The sequence below is a fragment of the Choloepus didactylus genome, chromosome 2, assembly GCF_015220235.1.
Source record: "Choloepus didactylus isolate mChoDid1 chromosome 2, mChoDid1.pri, whole genome shotgun sequence".
In the NCBI taxonomy this organism is placed as follows: Eukaryota; Metazoa; Chordata; class Mammalia; order Pilosa; family Megalonychidae; genus Choloepus; species Choloepus didactylus.
This window is the reverse complement of record NC_051308.1, coordinates 45,935,358-45,958,493: the sequence shown is the minus strand read 5'-3', so window position 1 is coordinate 45,958,493 and position 23,136 is coordinate 45,935,358. Positions and strand designations below refer to the sequence as shown.

General features: G+C 38.9%; 1 protein-coding gene across 1 annotated transcript in view; it reads right to left on the bottom strand.

The window, feature by feature from the left end:
* Positions 1 to 23,136, bottom strand: part of PTPN14 (protein tyrosine phosphatase non-receptor type 14) — a 182,225-nt gene that overhangs the window by 71,576 nt on the left and 87,513 nt on the right. The window contains exon 3 of the mRNA XM_037823895.1: positions 22,448 to 22,617. Within this exon, the coding sequence (XP_037679823.1) occupies positions 22,448 to 22,617 (170 nt within the window). The remainder of the gene's footprint in view (positions 1 to 22,447; positions 22,618 to 23,136) is intronic.

Below are 23,136 nucleotides of genomic sequence, written 5' to 3'. Positions count from 1 at the left end.
GTGGGGGGGGTTGGTTAGTGACTGAGAGGGAGAATGCGAGGGGCTTCTGGTGTGCCAGCGGTGATGTCCTGAGTTTTGATCTAGGGACTGGTTACATTATGAAGACCCATTGAGCTTTATTCTTCTGATTTTTACACCTCTTTGCATATATTATATTCCAATGAAAAGTTTATTTAAAAAAAAAAAAAAAAAAAAGACTATCGGCATAGCTAAGTTTGAAAGGGACAATGTGATTCCAAGAAGGAATGCCCACTAGGTAGTAGTGGAACTTAGAGGAATAGGGGGTGCCAGTGCAACAAATAATATAGGAAGGACAGCCCCGGTGATTCTATTCAATGTGACAGCAAAAGAATCAAAGGGCCACTTACAGACAAATGAGGTATTTAGGAAAGGATTTAAGGTCAAGAGAAGGTAATAGGAAAGCAGAAGTTCATCTACCCTTCTGCTTGCTCTGAGGACTGACTGAGATACAGTGTGCTAAGTGGCTAGGATAGAGGTGCTTAGCAAACGGTAGCCGTCATAATTACCCTGAGGAGTCTGAAGCAAGAATGTAATCCAAAAGCAGAGGGGCTGCCATGGTATGCTCCTTAAGAAAAGGGTGATATCTTGTGCTTATATTTCCAGTGCCCTGCACAGAGTTGATATTCAATACACAAACGAATGAATTAAAGATAGACAGCAAGAAATCAAGAATCAGGGCATCATCTCAGAAACTTAAATTAAGATTACTATCTAGAACTAAGCTTTCCACTTTGAAAATTTTGTACTTAAATATATTGTGCTTCTGGTTGATAGATGGAATCAAGGATTCCATGAACCAGTTTAAAAAGTAGTATCTTTTAAAATAAACTGATCATGAAAAGGAACTTAATGTTTCCAGAACTTTAGAAATTTACTTGGCTGAAATTATTGTTATTTCTCACTTGCTTCACCTTACATTTGCCTAAATGCGATAGAAATCAACAGTCAGAATGACAAGAGAATGTACTGAAATTTGTATGCAGAATTCTCAATTTTGTAAAATCCTCATTTTTAAATTAAAGCTACAATTTCAAAGCTTAGAGAAACCATACAAAAAGTCTCATTTAAGGTTTAAAGGTCCTAGAGAAGTATAATTCAGGCCAGTTATTTTCATACTTATTAAAGATAGACACAATGCTAAATTCTAATTATAAATAGGATTTAACATATCTCCTAAAGCTATTTAGGAGATATATTATACACAGTCTATTATACAATATAGAAGTTTAACTAACTAAAAGGCTAAAATGTTCTTGCAGAACCACAGGTTTTCCATTTTGTTCATTCTTGAACTCACATGAAGATATCCACAATATCCATGCTTCTTCAACTCATCTTTCTAACTAACTGAGATCACATCAATTATCCTTTAAAGTTCCTCAGCCTGAACCAGATATTTCAAGCTTTGCAGTTCTTCAATTCCTTTCCAGTTCCCCCAAATCCACCCTGACAGTCTCTTAACACTAGACTTCGTGACTTAAAACACTAGCTGTAACCCAAAGGACATCGGGACATGGCTGCCATCCATTCAGCAAAAGTTAAGTGGGTGTAAAAACCACCTGTGGCAAGAATCAAAAGCAGACTTTGGTTCAGAAAATGCCACAGGCAATTCTGATACAGGCATACTATACATAAAGAATCAGCGGGCCCCAATTTCTTAGTTTTGTTTTTTAGTAATTGTCATTCACGGAGAGCCCATCATCTCTTTAAATGATCCTTAAGAGGAATCGTTTATCTTTTGCAGACTGTACCTCCTCTTCAAGTTACAAGTACTGCAAGATTAGCATCCAGCCAGCCTGGGCCCAACTGCTACAGCCTACCTGGTTTCACCATCTGAACAGCTGCTCTGACCATCTGTGAAGCTGCAAGTTAAAGCCTGCCTTACCCTGTTTCCTCGCACACTCCTGATAACCTAAACCTGCCACACTCAGCATGGCACAGTAAGCAGGGCCAGCCTGGGCCTCGTTGGGCATCTTTAGTAGAGTGGCTCTGCTCCCTTGGACAGGACTACCAAGGATGAGGCGGGGAACTTCCTTGGGAAATACATGCTTATGATAACAGCACAACTTTTGCTTAAATTACTTTTGCAATTCCACCTTGAGGAAATGTCTGAGAGAACAAGTGAACAAGTTTGAGGTTATCTTCAATAATAATATAAATTCTTTTCTCTTTTGAGAGTGATTTTGATTTTTGAAATGCATGAGTTAGTGCCAAATTGGTACTTAATAGAGTTTCTACTTAAACTGGGTTTATATAATGATTTGGGCTTTGCTAATCACCAATTATATATTAAGCCTCATGATGGCATTGTAATGGCTCAACTTGGCTAGGGTGAACTACATGTCCCACAATTTTCCAGCAAGCCTGTGGGTTGACAGCAGGACAGCTTCCAGAGGGATGCAACAGTGTCTTGCCACCTTCTACTGTATCTCTGTTACGTAAAAAATAAACATTTTTGAACACTTACTATGTTACTATGTGCTGAACACGGCGATAGGTGTTTTCTGAATTAATCCCCACAATAGCTAGGCTAGCATCATCACCTGATGGTAAATACAGAAGTTAAGTATGAGGAGATTAAGGAGCCTGGCCAACAAATACTTGAGAGCTAGGTTTCCAACTTCAAGTTTGTGCTCCTCCTACAATAGGAGAGTTTTGTTTTTGTACAACATTTTATTTCCAGCCATTCTTTTCCTTGAAGATTAGACCAACAGTCAGTTCTCTGATGATTCCATCCATAGTTGAAAATATATAGCACAATTCTGGCAGAGACATAAACTTGCATTCAAATTTTCCATCAGTATCCTCAAAAAGTCTTCTTTTTCAGTTGTTCATTTATTTCAGGGATCCAAATTGCTGATCTTTTCAAGTTTCTTTAGCCCTAGGGTTTCTCACTTCAGTCACTGTAAATATCTTTTCTATCTTCTTCAAAACATTTGGGAGGCGGGGCAAGATGGCGGACTGGTGAGCTGTATGTTTTAGTTACTCCTCCAGGAAAGTAGGTAGAAAGCCAGGAACTGCGTGGACTGGACACCACAGAGCAATCTGACTTTGGGCATACTTCATACAACACTCATGAAAACGTGGAACTGCTGAGATCAGCGAAATCTGTAAGTTTTTGCGGCCAGGGGACCCGCGCCCCTCCCTGCCAGGCTCAGTCCCGTGGGAGGAGGGGCTGTCAGCTCCGGGAAGGAGAAGGGAGAACTGCAGTGGCAGCCCTTATCGGAAACTCATTCTACTGATCCAAACTCCAACCATAGATAGACTGAGACCAGACACCAGAGAATCTGAGAGCAGCCAGCCCAGCAGAGAGGAGACAGGCATAGAAAAAAAAACAACACGAAAAACTCCAAAATAAAAGCGGAGGATTTTTGGAGTTCTGGTGAACATAGAAAGGGGAAGGGCAGAGCTCAGGTCCTGAGGCGCATATGCAAATCCCGAAGAAAAGCTGATCTCTCTGCCCTGTGGACCTTTCCTTAATGGCCCTGGTTGCTTTGTCTCTTAGCATTTCAATAACCCATTAGATCTCTGAGGAGGGCCTTTTCTTTTTAATCCTTTTTTCTTTTTCTAAAACAATTACTCTAAGAAGCCCAATACAGAAAGCTTCAAAGACTTGCAATTTGGGCAGGTCAAGTCAAGAGCAGAACTAAGAGAGCTCTGAGACAAAACGCAATAATCCAGTGGCTGAGAAAATTCACTAAACACCACAACTTCCCAAGAAAAGGGGGGTGTCCGCTCACAGCCATCATCCTGGTGGACGGGAAACACTCCTGCCCATTGCCAGCCCCATAGCCCAGAGCTGCCCCAGACAACCCAGTGTGACGGAAGTGCTTCAAATAACAGGCACACACCACAAAACTGGGCACGGACATTAGCCTTCCCTGCAACCTCAGCTGATTGTCCCAGAGTTGGGAAGGTGGAGCAGTGTGAATTAACAAAGCCCCATTCAGCCATCATTTCAGCAGACTGGGAGCCTCCCTACACAGCCCAGCAGCCCAGAACTGCCCTGGGGGAACGGCACTCACCTGTGACATAGCACAGTCATCCCTCAACAGAGGACCCGGGGTGCACGGCCTGGAAGAGGGGCCCACTTGCAAGTCTCAGGAGCCATACGCCAATACCAAGGACTTGTGGGTCAGTGGCAGAGACAAACTGTGGCAGGACTGAACTGAAGGATTAGACTATTGCACCAGCTTTAAAACTCTAGGATCACCAGGGAGATTTGATTGTTAGGGCCACCCCCCTCCCTGACTGCCCAGAAACACGCCCCACATACAGGGCAGGCAACACCAACTACACACGCAAGCTTGGTACACCAATTGGACCCCACAAGACTCACTCCCCCACTCACCTAAAAGGCTAAGCAGGGAAGAACTGGCTTGTGGAGAACAGGTGGCTCGTGGACACCACCTGCTGGTTAGTTAGAGAAAGTGTACTCCACGAAGCTGTAGATCTGATAAATTAGAGATAAGGACTTCAATTGGTCTACAAATCCTAAAAGAACCCAATCAAGTCCAGCAAATGCCACGAGGCCAAAAACAACAGAAAATTATAAAGCATATGAAAAAACCAGACGATATGGATAACCCAAGCCCAAGCACCCAAATCAAAATATCAGAAGAGACACAGCACCTAGAGCAGCTACTCAAAGAACTAAAGATGAACAATGAGACCATAGTACGGGATATGAAGGAAATCAAGAAGACCCTAGAAGAGCATAAAGAAGACATTGCAAGACTAAATAAAAAAATGGATGATCTTATGGAAATTAAATAAACTGTTGACCAAATTAAAAAGATTCTAGACACTCATAGTACAAGACTAGAGGAAGTTGAACAACGAATCAGTGACCTGGAAGATGACAGAATGGAAAATGAAAGCATAAAAGAAAGAATGGGGAAAAAAATTGAAAAAATCGAAATGGACCTCAGGGATATGATAGATAATATGAAACGTCCAAATATAAGACTCATTGGTGTCCCAGAAGGGGAAGAAAAGGGTAAAGGTCTAGGAAGAGTATTCAAAGAAATTGTTGGGGAAAACTTCCCAAATCTTCTAAACAACATAAATACACAAATCATAAATGCTCAGCGAACTCCAAATAGAATAAATCCAAATAAACCCACTCCGAGACATATACTGATCACACTGTCAAACACAGAAGAGAAGGAGCAAGTTCTGAAAGCAGCAAGAGAAAAGCAATTCACCACATACAAAGGAAACAGCATAAGAATAAGTAGTGACTACTCAGCAGCCACCATGGAGGTGAGAAGGCAGTGGCACGATATATTTAAAATTCTGAGTGAGAAAAATTTCCAGCCAAGAATACTTTATCCAGCAAGGCTCTCCTTCAAATTTGAGGGAGAGCTTAAATTTTTCACAGACAAAGAAATGCTGAGAGAATTTGCTAACAAGAGACCTGCCCTACTGGAGATACTAAAGGGAGCCCTACACACAGAGAAACCAGAAAGGACAGAGAGACTTGGAGAAAGGTTCAGTACTAAAGAGATTCGGTATGGGTACAATAAAGGATATTAATAGACAGAGGGGAAAAATATGACAAACATAAACCAAAGGATAAGATGGCTGATTCACGAAATGCCTTCACGGTTATAACGTTGAATGTAAATGGATTAAACTCCCCAATTAAAAGATATAGATTCGCAGAATGGATCAAAAAAAATGAACCATCAATATGTTGCATACAAGAGACTCATCTTAGACACAGGGACACAAAGAAACTGAAAGTGAAAGGATGGAAAAAAATATTTCATGCAGGCTACAGCCAAAAGAAAGCAGGTGTAGCAATATTAATCTCAGATAAAATAGACTTCAAATGCAGGGATGTTTTGAGAGACAAAGAAGGCCACTACATACTAATAAAAGGGGCAATTCAGCAAGAAGAAATAACAATCGTAAATGTCTATGCACCCAACCAAGGTGCCACAAAATACATTAGAGAAACACTGGCAAAACTAAAGGAAGCAATGGATGTTTCCACAATAATTGTGGGAGACATCAACACATCACTCTCTCCTATAGATAGATCAACCAGACAGAAGACCAATAAGGAAATTGAAAACCTAAACAATCTGATAAATGAATTAGATTTAACAAACATATACAGGACATTACATCCCAAATCACCAGGATACACATACTTTTCTAGTGCTCACGGAACTTTCTCCAGAATAGATCATATGCTGGGACATAAAACAAGCCTCAATAAATTTAAAAAGATTGAAATTATTCAAAGCACATTCTCTGACCACAATGGAATACAATTAGAAGTCAATAACCATCAGAGACTTAGAAAATTCACAAATCCCTGGAGGTTAAACAACACACTCCTAAACAATCAGTGGGTTAAAGAAGAAATAGCAAGAGAAATTGCTAAATATATAGAGACGAATGAAAATGAGAACACAACATACCAAAACCTATGGGATGCAGCAAAAGCAGTGCTAAGGGGGAAATTTATAGCACTAAACGCATATATTAAAAAGGAAGAAAGAGCCAAAATCAAAGAACTAATGGATCAACTGAAGAAGCTAGAAAATGAACAGCAAACCAATCCTAAACCAAGTAGAAGAAAAGAAATAACAAGGATTAAAGCAGAAATAAATGACATAGAGAACAAAAAAACAATAGAGAGGATAAATATCACCAAAAGTTGGTTCTTTGAGAAGATCAACAAGATTGACAAGCCCCTAGCTAGACTGACAAAATCAAAAAGAGAGAAGACCCATATAAACAAAATAATGAATGAAAAAGGTGACATAACTGCAGATCCTGAAGAAATTAAAAAAATTATAAGAGGATAATATGAACAACTGTATGGCAACAAACTGGATAATGTAGAAGAAATGGACAATTTCCTGGAAACATATGAACAACCTAGACTGACCAGAGAAGAAATAGAAGACCTCAACCAACCCATCACAAGCAAAGAGATCCAATCAGTCATCAAAAATCTTCCCACAAATAAATGCCCAGGGCCAGATGGCTTCACAGGGGAATTCTACCAAACTTTCCAGAAAGAACTGACACCAATCTTACTCAAACGCTTTCAAAACATTGAAGAAAATGGAACACTACCTAACTCATTTTATGACGCTAACATCAATCTAATACCAAAACCAGGCAAAGATGCTACAAAAAAGGAAAACTACCGGCCAATCTCCCTAATGAATATAGATGCAAACATCCTCAACAAAATACTTGCAAATCGAATCCAAAGACACATTAAAAAAATCATACACCATGACCAAGTGGGGTTCATTCCAGGCATGCAAGGATGGTTCAACATAAGAAAATCAAACAATGTATTACAACACATTAACAAGTCAAAAGGGAAAAATCAATTGATCATCTCAATAGATGCCGAAAAAGCATTTGACAAAATCCAACATCCATTTTTGATAAAAACACTTCAAAAGGTAGGAATTGAAGGAAACTTCCTCAACATGATAAAGAGCATATATGAAAAACCCACAGCCAGCATAGTACTCAATGGTGAGAGACTGAAAGCCTTCCCTCTAAGATCAGGAACAAGACAAGGATGCCCGCTGTCACCACTGTTATTCAACATTGTGCTGGATGTGCTAGCCAGGGCAATCCGGCAAGACAAAGAAACAAAAGGCATCCAAATTGGAAAAGAAGAAGTAAAACTGTCATTCTTTGCAGATGATATGATCTTATATCTAGAAAACCCTGAGAAATCGACGATACAGCTACTAGAGCTAATAAACAAATCTAGCAAAGTAGCGGGATACAAGATTAGTGCACATAAGTCAGTAATGTTTCTATATGCTAGAAATAAACAAACTGAAGAGACACTCAAGAAAAAGATACCATTTTCAATAGCAACTAAAAAAATCAAGTACCTAGGAATAAACTTAACCAAAGATGTAAAAGACCTATACAAAGAAAACTACATAAATCTACTAAAAGAAATAGAAGGGGACCTTAAAAGATGGAAAAATATTCCATGTTCATGGATAGGAAGGCTAAATGTCATTAAGATGTCAATTCTACCCAAACTCATCTACAGATTCAATGCAATCCCAATCAAAATTCCAACAACCTACTTTGCAGACTTGGAAAAGCTAGTTATCAAATTTATTTGGAAAGGGAAGATGCCTCGAGTTGCTAAAGACACTCTAAAAAAGTAAAACGAAGTGGGAGGACTTACACTCCCTGACTTTGAAGCCTATTATAAAGCCACAGTTGCCAAAACAGCATGGTACTGGCACAAAGATAGACATATAGATCAATGGAATCGAATTGAGAATTCAGAGACAGACCCTCAGATCTATGGCCAACTGATCTTTGATAAGGCCCCCAAAGTCACTGAACTGAGTCATAATGGTCTTTTCAACAAATGGGGCTGGGAGAGTTGGATATCCATATCCAAAAGAATGAAAGAGGACCCCTACCTCACCCCCTACACAAAAATTAACTCAAAATGGACCAATGATCTCAATATAAAAGAAAGTACCATAAAACTCCTAGAAGATAATGAAGGAAAACATCTTCAAGACCTTGTATTAGGCGGCCACTTCCTAGACTTTACACCCAAAGCACAAGCAACAAAAGAGAAAATAGATAAATGGGAACTCCTTAAGCTTAGAAGTTTCTGCACCACAAAGGAATTTCTCAAAAAGGTAAAGAGGCAGCAAACTCAATGGGAAAAAATTTTTGGAAACCATGTATCTGACAAAAGACTGATATCTTGCATATATAAAGAAATCCTACAACTCAATGACAATAGTACAGACAGCCCAGTTATAAAATGGGCAAAAGATATGAAAAGACAGTTCTCTGAAGAGCAAATACAAATGGCCAAGAAACACATGAAAAAATGTTCAGCTTCACTAGCTATTTAGAGAGACGCAAATTAAGACCACAATGAGATACCATCTAACACCGGTTAGAATGGCTGCCATTAAACAAACAGGAAACTACAAATGTTGGAGGGGATGTGGAGAAATTGGGACTGTTATTCATTGTTGGTGGGACTGTATAATGGTTCAGCCACTCTGGAAGTCAGTCTGGCAGTTCCTTAGAAAACTAGATATAGAGTTACCAGTCGATCCAGCAATTGCACTTCTCGGTATATACCTGGAAGATCGGAAAGTAGTGACACAAACAGATATCTGCACGCCAATGTTCATAGCAGCATTATTCACAATTGCCAAGAGATGGAAACAACCCAAATGTCCTTCAACAGATGAGTGGATAAATAAAATGTGGTATATACACACGATGGAATACTACGCGGCAGTAAGAAGGAACGATCTGGTGAAACATATGACAACATGGATGAACCTTGAAGACATAATGCTGAGCGAAATAAGCCAGGCACAAAAAGAGAAATATTATATGCTACCACTAATGTGAACTTTGAAAAATGTAAAACAAATGGTTTATAATGTAGAATGTAGGGGAACTAGCAGTAGAGAGCAATTAAGGAAGGGGGAACAATAATCCAAGAAGAACAGATAAGCTATTTAATGTTCTGGGGATGCCCAGGAATGACTATGGTCTGTTAATTTCTGATGGATATAGTAGGAACAAGTTCACAGAAATGTTGCTATATTATGTAACTTTCTTGGGGTAAAGTAGAAACATGTTGGAAGTTAAGCAGTTATCTTAGGTTAGTTGTCTTTTTCTTACTCCCTTGTTATGGTCTCTTTGAAATGTTCTTTTATTGTATGTTTGTTTTCTTTTTAACTTTTTTTCATACAGTTGATTTAAAAAAGAAGGTAAAGTTAAAAAAAAAAAAACAGAAAAACAAGGAAAAAAAAAAGATGTAGTGCCCCCTTGAGGAGCCTGTGGAGAATGCAGGGGTATTCGCCTACCCCACCTCCATGGTTGCTAACATGACCACAGACATAGGGGACTGGTGGTTTGGTGGGTTGAGCCCTCTACCATAGGTTTTACCCTTGGGAAGACGGTTGCTGCAAAGGAGAGGCTAGGCCTCCCTATGGTTGTGCCTAAGAGCCTCCTCCCGAATGCCTCTTTGTTGCTCAGATGTGGCCCTCTCTCTCTGGCTAAGCCAACTTGAAAGGTGAAATCACTGCCCTCCCCCCTACGTGGGATCAGACACCCAGGGGAGTGAATCTCCCTGGCAACGTGGAATATGAGTCCTGGGGAGGAATGTAGACCCGGCATCGTGGGACGGAGAACATCTTCTTGACCAAAAGGGGGATGTGAAAGGAAATGAAATAAGCTTCAGTGGCAGAGAGATTCCAAAAGGAGCCGAGAGGTCACTCTGGTGGGCACTCTTACGCACACTTTAGACAACCCTTTTTAGGTTCTAAAGAATTGGGGTAGCTGGTGGTGGATACCTGAAACTATCAAACTACAACCCAGAACCCATGAATCTCGAAGACAATTGTATAAAAATGTAGCTTATGAGGGGTGACAATGGGATTGGGAAAGCCATAAGGACCACACTCCACTTTGTCTAGTTTATGGATGGATGAGTAGAAAAATAGGGGAAGGAAACAAACAGACAGAGGTACCCAGTGTTCTTTTTTACTTCAACTGCTCTTTTTCACTCTAATTATTATTCTTGTTATTTTTGTGTGTGTGCTAATGAAGGTGTCAGGGATTGATTTAGGTGATGAATGTACAACTATGTAATGGTACTGTAAACAATCGAAAGTACGATTTGTTTTGTATGACTGCATGGTATGTGAATATATCTCAATAAAATGAAGATAAAAAAAAAATAATAATACAAACCCCATACAGAGAGCTCCACCATACCCCTATCCACCCAGACATCCATATCCATCGATTTTTAACATTTTGTCACATTTGTCATATCATTCTATTGATTGACTGCTTACCCAATTGATGAATTTTTATATTATGTATATAGTCAAGTAACTGCTGCCATATTGATACAGAACATCTCCAGTACCCCAGCAAGTTTCCTTGTGCATCTGACACTTGATGCCTCCCCAAAATTAGCAGTAATCTCACCTATATCATCTAGATTAGTTTTGCTAATTTTTAAAGTACATATAAATAAAATCACACAGTATGTAAAAAAAAAAAAAAAAAAAAAAAAAAAATTGTACTGTGCTATCTAATTTAACCTGTACATAAGTTTACTTAAACAACATAATTACATGGAACCTAGAATAGGGAATGAGATCCTGTTATTCTGTACAGGTTAATATAATACTCTGATACGTTCCCGAGTATTTGGAGCAGAAAATAAAAAAGTATTTGCAAAGTCCCCTTGAGGGAAAAATGTGGAAGTATTAAATTTCCCCACTTGGGGAACTCCAGATATTCTCTCAAGCATTAGGGACTCCCAATTTAATAAGCCAAGCCCTTGAATTGGGGCTGGCCCTTATGAAACTTATTCCTGCAAAGGAGAAGCTAAGCCTACCTATAAGTATACCTAAGAGTCACCGCCAGAAAACTGCTTTTGTTGCTCAGATGTGGCCTCTTTCTCAAAGCCAACTCTGCAAATCAACTCACTACCCCCCACCCTCACACACACGGGACATGACTCCTAGGGGCGTAAGTCTCCCTGGCAACGTGGGACATGACTCCCAGAGGTATAAATCTCCCTGGCAATGAGGGACATGATTCCCAGGGATGAGCCAGGCCCTGACATCATGGGACTGAGAATGCCATATTGACCAAAAAAGGAGAAGACAAGTGAAACAAAATAAAGTTTCAGTAGCTAAGAGATTTCAAATAGAGTCAAGAGATCATTGTGGAGGTGATTCTTATGTATTATATAGATATTCCCTTTTAGTTTTGAGTGTATTTGAATAGATAAAAGGTCATACCCAAACAGCTGAACTGTATTCCAGTAGCCTTGATTCTTGATGATGACAGTATAATTATATAGCTTTTATTTGGTGACCATTTGATGGTGAAAACCTTATGACTGACACTCCCTTTATCCAGTGTATGGGCAGATGAATAATAAAGACTAAATAAATAAATAAATAAATAAAGTGAGGGGTAAGTGTTATGGGGTGGGTGTTCTTTTTTATTTTTATTTTCATTATTTTTTATTTTTTTATTGTTCAAAAATTGATTGTGGTGATGAATGCACAGCTATGTGGTGATACTGTGAGCCACTGATTGTATTCCTTGGATGGATTATACAGTGTGGGAATATATGTCGATAAAATTGCATTTTAAAAAAAAAAACATCTGTACTGGTCAAAAACATTTGTTTCTAACAATACTTTATCCCCATGATTTCCTATTAAAGTATATGTGTCTGGACTTGCATTTTAGTTTAACTCACATAAAATTTGCTGGGATTTGCTCTGAATAACAGCAAATTGTTTTTAGGCTGGCAGAAAATGACAGGTGAGATGTCACCCCAGCTGCAAGCATAAGACTGACGAGCTGACACTGAAAGAGAGTTCTGTCACTGAAACATGTCGCAACATGTCCCTGCTATGATGTTGTGATTACTCCTCCCAAAGCAGTATCATTATTTCATAGTCACACCTGGTAACCTGACACTCGCTGACACCTTTCTACTGTTTATTTCCAATGACTTAATTTTTCACTCTTTTAAAGGACTTGAGTGTCATCTGAAAGCTTGGCACTTTCACTATTGCCCAGGGCTGGAGATCACTGATAAAAATGTTAAATAAAACCCATCTTGGTTCCAATCTCTTCTTTATGCTATTTAAATGACTCCATTCAGAGAAGCATCTGTTTCCCCTACCCTTTGTCTCCTCGTCTCAACTACTTCCTTCTCTTTGACAAAACTCATCCCTTCCAATTCCACAGTGCCTTGGCTGTGACAGGGCATAGGAGGGGAGGATTGTCAAAGGCTTTTTCAAAGTTAAAACAAATCCTATCCGTGGCTCTCCCATGCCTGCATGCTTGGTTCACCCAAAACCATTCCACTATTGCCTTAAAAGCCAGGCTTCTGTCACAAGCAACTGTGTGGCTACAGGCAAAGTCCCTTTATCTCTCTGGTTCTCAGTTTCTTAATCTGTAAAACCTATAGGGTTTCATGTTTAGATATGAAATTCTATGCTTCCGGTAAGGCTTATCTGTCTTGATAGACAGCAAACTCTTCAGCAACCTGTTCCTTCTCAAATAGACTATGTTTGTTAAAGATTTGAGTGATGATTTGGGGAGGAGCCTACAAGACACTTGGTACCCTTCTTATGGATGGAAACTTTATGGGAAATCAGAGATGAGGACAATATTAAAAGCAATAAAGAGAGATAATCTGACAAACTTGAGCCACATCTCCACAACAGAAAGGACAGTAACATGTAAAGTAGCACCCTGGAGTGAAACACATGAAACAACTTTTTCAAACAAGAACTTAAGGAAAATTCTACACCTATACCCAGCTCTACCATGTACAGTCTCTTGTAGGCAGTTGAGGTATTAAAACAGCTAAAAACTGAGAGCTATAAACTCAACAGGGCCAACTTGGGGTTGACCCAAGTATTGAGAAGCACTGAGTATTATGGAAACTGCAAGCATTAGAGGTCAAAAGTCTGCCTACAGAGTCAGACAACTCACATAAAGGAGGAAACGAGGCCAGATGTACCACCATAAGGACTGGGGGTGACTGGGGCAAGCCAGACAGCATGTGCCTATCTTTAAGGCATCCAAATTAAATTCTTAAAGAAAACCCTGCTAGAGACCAGATTCAGCCCTTATGGTACCAGTTTATAATCACTGATCTTACCGGTACTTCAGCCACCTGGATTTTTTTGATGAGGTTCTAATAAAAACTAAACTCCCTGTACTGTGTTAAAACTGGGGCAGGGGTGGGGAGGTACTGGTAGAGGGAAGTATTTCTCTTTTAATTGTTTGATGACCTAAATCTCCACTTGCTAATAATGAAACACCTGCTAAACAACAATATAAAACTCCTTTTTCAGGGAATAACAGTACCCACTTCATAGGGTTCTACTTAAAGGACTGAATAAGATAATGCACTTAAGTCATTTGGCAATAATACCTGGCACATGTTAGTTGCAACCATTATTATTAGTAGCAGTAGTAGCAGCAGTAGTAGTAAATTACATTAGGTGATACGATGCAAACTACATTCACCCAAACCTCAAAGAATTAGGATACTCTTTGCTGGGAGGTTTATAGAAGTCTTGAATGTCGGCAAAAACAGTATCTATGTAGACCATAAAGCACAGAATGCTCTTTAAAATGTGATTCCAGCCCATCTGTCACTTCTCTCTTCCCTCCCCACCCATGTATCCCAACAATGTCCCAGCACTAAGATTCTAGGAAAAAGGTAGGGCAAAGAATTCCAAAACACCTACTGCCTATGCCCCTGCCTCCAACAAGATTTCTTAAAAATCCACTACTGACATTAACACACCATCCACAATCCCATCCATTATAGTGATATCCTTACAAATCCTAAGAATCTTTTATAAGGAAGTTGATATCTTTAAAAAATTCATAAAGCATAGCTTGCATGCTCGGACATGATAAAACACCTCTTCCCATAGCCTCCATTTGTTCTTCTCTCTTTGCCCTCAATTAAGGATAAACACTGCAGTGTGGGATCACCATCATGTTCTACCCAGCTTTTAAAACATAACTGTTTTAAAATTTTAATCCACACTTTATTACAAATCTTTATTTCAAGGGTTGAATGCTGAATTTTTCATAGTTTTTTGCAATGTAACACTTAAAAAGAATCATTTGGAACCAATGAATGAGTGAATGAGTGAATGAATGAATGTATCTTTGTAAATCAAGGAACAAACGAACAAAATTAATATCCTTGCTTAAGAAATTAAGTTATTTTCAAAACTGCTCAACAAAAACACTTCTGAGAAGCTTTGAAAACACGTCATCAAATACTAGTAACCACATATTAGACATATAAAGTGTTCAATAATTTTAACATTTTAAAGGCAGAGGTTTAAGGTACACTATCTTCACCAATTTTTTGTAACTTTTGCCTTATTGATGGTTAAAGCAGCAATACAAATACATCTTGCTTTATAAAGGGTGCAAACCAAGCATTTCAGTTGCATTAAAGAACCCTAACATTACATGAAGACTCCTTTTGAAATATTAATGATGTATCTAATTTATTTCCTCTTGAAATTGAGTTTTCCCTTCTTTGCAGGTGACAATGAATAATAAATTATACCAAGTAATATTACTAAAGAATACTGATTTATTTATTTTACTTTTCATTTTCTCTCTCCTAAAGGGAGAAATTATCAGAGAGACAACCAGATTATTTTTAAGGATTAATTTCCTTTTATTTGTCTGTACCTCACCTTGTTCTAGTGGCAGTGGGTTGCCTGTATTTCTAGCAACAATATCTTTTTCATAAGGGAGGCAAAAGAGAAAAAAAAAACCCAAAACACAAGAAGCAACTTCATGCATTTGAGACTTATATGATAAAGTAGGCACTAACAAGTACTCTTGAATCAATTCATAAAAGAGCAGACTTTACAGTCATCTTCCGTAAGTAAAACATGAGAAAATCCTAACTGAGGGCTAAGACAAGCAAATTGATCAGCTTCCCTGAAGAAAATCACATTGATTTTTATAACAGTACCCCAGTCTGTGCAAGGGTTTTCCAGTGAGTGAGAACCAGGAGTAGAAATAATTACTAGAGCCATGTTACTATTTTCGTATCCACATAGACTGTGGAAATTTTATTTTTGTTGCTTCGAGGGTTTTCTTTATTTGCTTTTTTCCTATTTGATCAGTAGATTCAGATTCACCCACAACTAAAAGCAGTCACAAGGTAACAATGGAACAAAGATGGCATATATGAGTACAGGAGGCTGTTCTGGGCAAGACTGGTTCCATAATTTGGGGGGCCCAGTGCAAAATGAAAATGCGGGTCCCTTGTTCAAAAATTATTAAGAATTTCACAACAATGACAACAGAGCATCTGCGTGATGGCACAAGATCCTTCCAAGCGTAAAAGTACAGGTCACACACCCATGAAACTGGTCCTCGTGCTCGGAAACATCTGTCAGGCTTCCTGAGTCTCACCAAAGGAGTGAGAGAGCCCTCATCCTAAAACAAATATGGCTGGCGATGTAAGCTTTAAGGACAAACTCACATAAATCTCAAATAAATCAATTATATGAAAATGAAGCAAAAGCTACTTAGAGATCCAGCTCTTAGTATGTTTGCAGTGGAGGGTGAGGGCAGGTGTTGAGATCTGTGTGATCATTCTTACACTCCCAATAACCAGCAAAATGTCTAACATATAATATGTACTTGAAGTTTGAAATGGGGAAAAAAATGCAATGGCAACTAACATTTCAATTAACTAGGTTGGATTTTATTTGTTACAGACAGCCATTTCCCACGCTCACCTCATCATACATTATAGTAACAGCATGGAATAAGGTTTGATTAGATCCCAGTATCAACAGCATCTTAAAATATCTGGCAGAAACAACTCTGTTCTCAATAATCAACAGAGAGAGAACAAGTTCCCATTCACCAGCAGGAGCTGGCCAGGAGGAAGATTTGCCATTCTCAGCAAATTGTATTATCCATGGGGAATTCACGCAGAATCTTAAATCTGACTTGAAGGGAGTCCTTATTTTCCAGCCCATGGACAATCTTTAAATATCCATTAAAATGACATTTCAAAATAATAAAAGAACCAGAGGAACAAAATAAAGGGTGTTGTAAAAGGAAATGGAAACATTACCATAATTAGAGCTTTTAATAGAGACATTTTAAATGTGACTGAACACTGACTTGTTTACAAGGGCACACAAGGAGATATCAAGAGTCTAAGAGGGAAAAGTATTGGTATTTACAAGGAAAGGTGAAAATGGTGTCTATGAAGTCTTTGGAACTAATTCCTTTTAAATAGAGTTTAAAACAAAACAAAACAATATTATTTTGGGGCCCTTATGGGGATGAAGGGCTTCACCTAACCAGGCTTTGCCCTCAATATGCCAATAAGCCCAAATGTCTAGCTGGAAGAAAAGGACCCCCATCATAGTCTAAAAATGTAATAACCCATCTCCCTCATCACTCACCATCACGCACAAATCCTCTTTATGGTACCTAACTGCATAGTTTTAAATATGGGCATTTATTCCCGGTTGGATGAAGGCAATTTTGTCCTGTAAATTCTTTCCAGACAGGAGCTACGTTTAACATTGAAGAATGCTCTGTACAAGTCCATATAGCGAATAAATCTTTCTGGCAATAACTGCTATGCAGTCTTGCTTTGCACTAGACTAGGAGATAGCCTTGTAGTCCGGTACTTAGGGGGAGATGGGTCATGTACAGAATAGTGATGGTAGGAGTAGGGGGAGCCCACAGAGGCTGACAAGGGCAGAAGCAGGCAGGACACAGCTGAAAGCAGAGGCAGCACCCATTAGACAGAGGGCGCTCAGAACAAGCCCCAAGGACTGACGTTTCCTCTAGAGTACAGTGGTGTACTAAGACTTTCCTTGGCAAGTGAGTGACAGTGTTGGCTAAAGCAGTTACACTGCTCTGCTTGTGTATAGAATAGCCCCACCCCACCAAGCAAGCTACAAACAGGCCCTGGGAAAGAAGGAAATGCTATTTGACCTCATTAGGACAATTAGAAGCTCCTTTACACTATGCAAACATGCCACACAACAGTGAATAATGCAAAGACAAACATGCCTTGGTAAAAAGAAAAATGCCACACAATTAAAAATTTTAAAAACCATGCATACACAACAGCAACGTAAGCTTCTTCAAAAAATTAGTTTTTCTTTTAAAAGTTTTCTTCTTAGAACTGCAAAATAAAAAGAAAAAAAACAAACAAATAAAATACTAAAGAGAGACTTCCTCACTTGAAGAAGACTTGGAAAAATACCAGATCTAAACTAAAAGCAGTGGTCTTGGCTAGCAGTTTTCTGGTTTTCCTTTGCTATTATTAAGTATTCTTCTGTTTGACTAAGAATTTCTCCACTTCTTACAAACCATCTTTTTTCTTTCTGTGTCCAGAAAAATCTGAAAACCATGTGTGTAGAATGAGCCGGTTGCTAAGCAAATCACTGAAACACATTACAAAAATCTTTCCTTTGAGTCAGGAGGAGAACATAATGGGGGAAGAAGAGCTACAAGCAAGAGTCCCTTCGCTGAACAGGAAAGCTGGCAGAAAGAAATGCGAGAAGCAAAGCAAAATGGAAAAAATTATGGTGGTTCCATCTCTTGAGTCATTTCAACCAAAGGGGGAAAACTAACATTTTTAAAGCCCCAAGATAAAGTATCTTACATTTTAGAGATATGTTAACAAAGCTCAGTGGTTTTTAACCTCTTCCATTCCTATGGTTTCATGACTCATCCCCCCCTTCTTTCCATTATCGTGTCCTTCTTTTCAGGACTTTTTCTCACAGTTTTGTATCTTTATTTATACTCCTCTGTGTGTTAGCCATTTGATATCTTCTATCTGGTCATTCAATTATCAACTAAAATTTGGGTCTGAATTTCCTACTTCTCTAACTCAATCATAGTAACTTGGCAGGTTTCCCCCACTTACGAAGAGATCTGTTCCTCAAAAGACATATCCAGCAGCTGTGATGAGACACAGTTTGGCAAAATTAATGTCATCCCAATTTTCTAATTAAAAAAAAAATCTTGACAGTAATTTTTTTAAGTCAATGAACTTTTTAAACAGTTTGCAATCAACATCATTCTCACATTTGTGTTGTGTTGTTTAGAACACTATTAATCTGCAAGTTCTCACGGGTGGGATTGTCTGGGGGCAAAAAATGAAATAACTACCTTGTAAATGTATCTTCCTTTTACTCCTATGAGTCTTGATATATATGGGCTCACAAATAAACAAACAAACAAAAACAGAGAGTTGATTCTAGACTCTTTGTTCTTATCCAGAAAGAAGAAATGGCTGGTCATGACATGCTACAGAACTGGTTCTACTCTCAAACTGATGTAGCCAAACCATTGCAAACATGTTAGGTGAAAACAAGTTGGTTGGCTCCAGACAAAGGCTTATTTTTTAAGCCCATCTCCAATGGGATGCCCACAAATGAAAGACAGATTCCTGTTTCTAATCTATGCAAATATCTTACTCTATAGAGCATCACAAAGACTGTTTCATGTTAGACATTGCAGATCTCAGGTATTCTCAGAGATGCCATAGCCCAGCTCTACCTGAACTGCCTGGTAACTCAGATAACAGTGGGATGACTGGAGAGTTAGTCATTAACCCACTCCTAGTGGATGTTGTTTGGGCTTTCTGTGAAACATTCCTCCTCTGGAATCCCGCCCCCCACCCTACCCCTTCGCTTTTCCTTGGCTGCTCTGCCCCATAGATTGCTTCAATATTCATTTCAGACCCCAGATGCTTCTAAAACCTCCCAAGAAGGCTCAGATTCCTAAAGGCTCCTAATGACTGTTATAGTAACGTTTTTCACCATCTGTTTGTCTCTAACACCAAATGCTGAAACCCTGAGCATTTAAAAATGTCATTCTGCCCAAACTAGGTCTGTTTCATACACTAATCTATACACCTACAATCCATGGCATGTTTCATTGAATCACCTGGGGCTGTTGTCGGTGGCCCTCAACCTCCCCAAGTATTATGTAATTCCCTTTTTCTTTTCTTTCTCCTTCTATTAATGTCCCTTTCTTTATTTACAACACTTTTCTTTCTTATTTCTCCATCTTCCCTGCTTATGGCTTTGACTTGCTCTAATACCCCTTGGCACATTCCAGTTTTCAAGTCCCTTGGGGGCAACAAAAATTCCTGCAATGCTCAAAAACAACACAACTCCTCATCCTAACCCACCTCCTTATTTTAAACATCCTTGGCCATAAAGAGAAGGTTCCACTTGAAATCTACATAGTATAGTTCCAATGTTTAAGACCAAAAAAAAAAAAAAAATTTTTTTTGTGCTTTAAATCATTTTGGTTTGTTTTTCTGATCAAATGACAGCAACAAAGTTCACTTCAAATTCCTAGGCTGGAAAACACTTCTGTCCTCCTTCATCTTAAATGAACCAGGCCACCTGAGAAAAAGAAATTCTAGAAAGAAAGGAGGAAAGTGCTTCCTCACCTCCACTCCCAATCATCACTACCATCAAAATTTCTTACCTTATACCTCAATTTTTGAGACTTAAAGACGTACTGTTTTAGCTTATGAATGCAAACATTGAGAGCCAAATAATGCAGCTTTTAGCTACTCGTAACATTGAAAATTGTAAAGGGTTTTAGAGGTTAACTAAATCACTGATTCCCAGGTCTTGTATAAACATCAGAATCACTTGAGAAACGCTGTTTATTTATGGTAAACAATACACCCTCCTGAGCCCCCCACCCCTCGAGATTCCAATGCAGACCTCTGATACAGTCCCCAAATCCAAATTTATAACAAATGCTCTAGGTGATTATGATATAGGAGGCCCTGGTCTTTTTGAAAACTGCTGATCTGGTCAAATGTCTCACCCAACATGACAGCCTCCTCTATAAGACACCATACAAGCTATCCAGTCTGTGCTACATTTCCAGAGACTGGGACACTTGCCTCTATACGTCTGCTTGTTCCATTTTTATATGGCTTTAATTATTAGACATTGTATTCCTATATTGAGCCTAAATAGCCAAAGTCTTTCAACTGCTTTAACTTCCCTTACTATCAGCCCTAATTGTGTGCTCCAGAGCTAACACAAAATATCCCGTGTCACAAGAGTCTTTGAGGTTTTGAAAAGGCAGCTAGTGTGCCCTTTCAAGCCTTCATTTTTCTGAGCTTAAACAATCTTTTTTCTTTAACTTCATAAAGCACAGCTTCTGAGTTCCTCACCACGTCAACTGCGCTCCCTCAACAATAGATCTGGCAGAATAAATGTCTGGTATAGGCTTTCAGATCACAAACTGTTTAGACTATACTATGTATAGTGCCTTCGATGGTGTCCAAAACCAGACAATACTCCAGTTCAAGAAAAGTCTGTCCAATAGACTTTGATTTGAATTTGTATCTCCACTACAAGGACTAAATAATCGGGGGCAGTTTTTCTTAGTGGAGGGTGAAGAGTTACATATATGTGGTTTTAAACAAAACATTTTTTCTAATTAAAATTGCTTCTTGGTTTCAGAAACTCCTATTTTTTTCAATGTTTCAACTCATTCTTGCTATTTTTTTTCCCAATAAATACATCTGGAGTAACACTTCATTTTTCTAATAAACTGAACCTTTTCTAACACACACTAATTTACAGTCTATGTTTCATCTTTGTCATTCGTTGTCTTGTATTTAACGATCTGAGAGCCAAGAATCAGTAAGTATTTATTAACCTATTGCTGTGTTCCTAAGACTGTGTAAAGTACTAAAGGAAGATTTAAAAGCCAGTGGAAATTGCCCCTTTTCAAGGAATTAATTTCCCTTAGAGGAAGGACTTACATAAATGAAGTAACTTGAAAACAGAGCAAAATATTATACAATCAGGGGCTTCGAATGAATGTCACAGGAAAACTGAATGCCTAGATTCTCAGATCAGCCTCTGTTTAAGACACACCATCGATTTAATATCAATTTTTGATAAGTAAGAAAAATAGAAACTATCATCTTAAAATGTTTATAAAAATTTCAACTGCATCACTATCTCAGAAATTTAAAATCTGAAACACTACATGTAAGAATACCGTTTTGTCTTCTGACAAGTCACTGCATTCCTTCCAAGCACTCTACATGCCATGACCCAAAAAAAAGGCAAAAAAGAGACAGTCAATTTCCTTTACTGTTTGAAATATCCCATTTGAAAGGAGACTCTTCAGGTACTTTAACAGAAAACTCTTACTGATAAGTGAATTGTACTAACACCAACAAAAATGCACTTGTTTCACCTTTAGAACTGCAGACTATCAGAACTTAGTAATTTATACAACCCCTCACTTTACAAATGAGATGAGGAAGTATCATTTCAGAAATGGCAGGCAATTTCTCCAAAATGAAATAACCAATGAGTAGCAGCAGACACCCAGGTCTCCTCTTATTAACCCTAGGACAGTCAAAACTCTTGCCTTCTCAACATTTTTCTCCTTAACGCTGCTGCTCCTGTCTTTAGTTACCTTTCCAGTCCTCGAATCTAAAGTTAGATGGTACAGTTTATTTGGAGATATTTGGGGAGGAGGGGTGGACTAAATAGTATTACCCAAGTGTTAATTGGAGACTGTGGGTCTCCAATTACACCTCATTGTGGCTAGACACAAAATTCCACCTGGCTCAGGATCACTACAGGGAAACACTAGGGTTAGCTACACTGATTTAAATAAAAATTCTAAAGCTGCAAAGCAACTGTTCAACAATCCACAGCTACCTTACTCTTGCCCCCAATTACTCCCACCTCTCCCACACAACTAAATCAACAGGCTCATCTACTTTATCTGAAGCCTCATTTAGTCCACACCCTTGTAGAGAACACAGGAAAAATAAAATTGCACTTACCTTGTGGCCTCTTGCTGAAGCCATGACACATTTGGCACATAGAACATGACTCCAAAGAAAAGCAGAGGCTCATTAGCAAATTTGTCCAGATGTTTCTTCAGAGGTTTCTCCAGCTCCACCCATCGTGCTTGCTGGCTCTTGCTGAGAAACCAAAGGCCAAAGTAGTGTGTCTAGATAAAAGGGAAAAACAGCATCAGTTCATGCTTACAATGAGAATCCCAAGACTTCACAGGAAACACGGCTCCAGTGCCTATGTCAACTTTGGTTCCCCAGCCCATACCCAAGGATGCAGCGTTTACTTTCTAACTTCAGAACAAATTAAAAGAAACTATATACAGACAACAATGGAATATACATTGCATAGCCAGATGCAGTAGCCATACCCATTGCTGCTTTTTGTACGTTTGTACGTTAGAGACAGGTTCTGTTGGTGTCCGTGGGTACAGCACCTATGCTGGGCAGGGAGTGGTAAGGCTAGGTGGGGACAGGGCTGACTTTTCTGAGATCTGAAGGCTGACTTTCCTGTGTGCCTTCCAGATGCTTCAGGATCTGATCTCACAGGGAACATGCTGGCAAAGGCAAACATGGTTACTGCACCTGCTGCAAAGTAACTTATGACTCAACTCCTAAGATCAACCTTGCTGGCAACCGGAAGCTTCCACTCAATATTTTCATAGATTACCAGATTT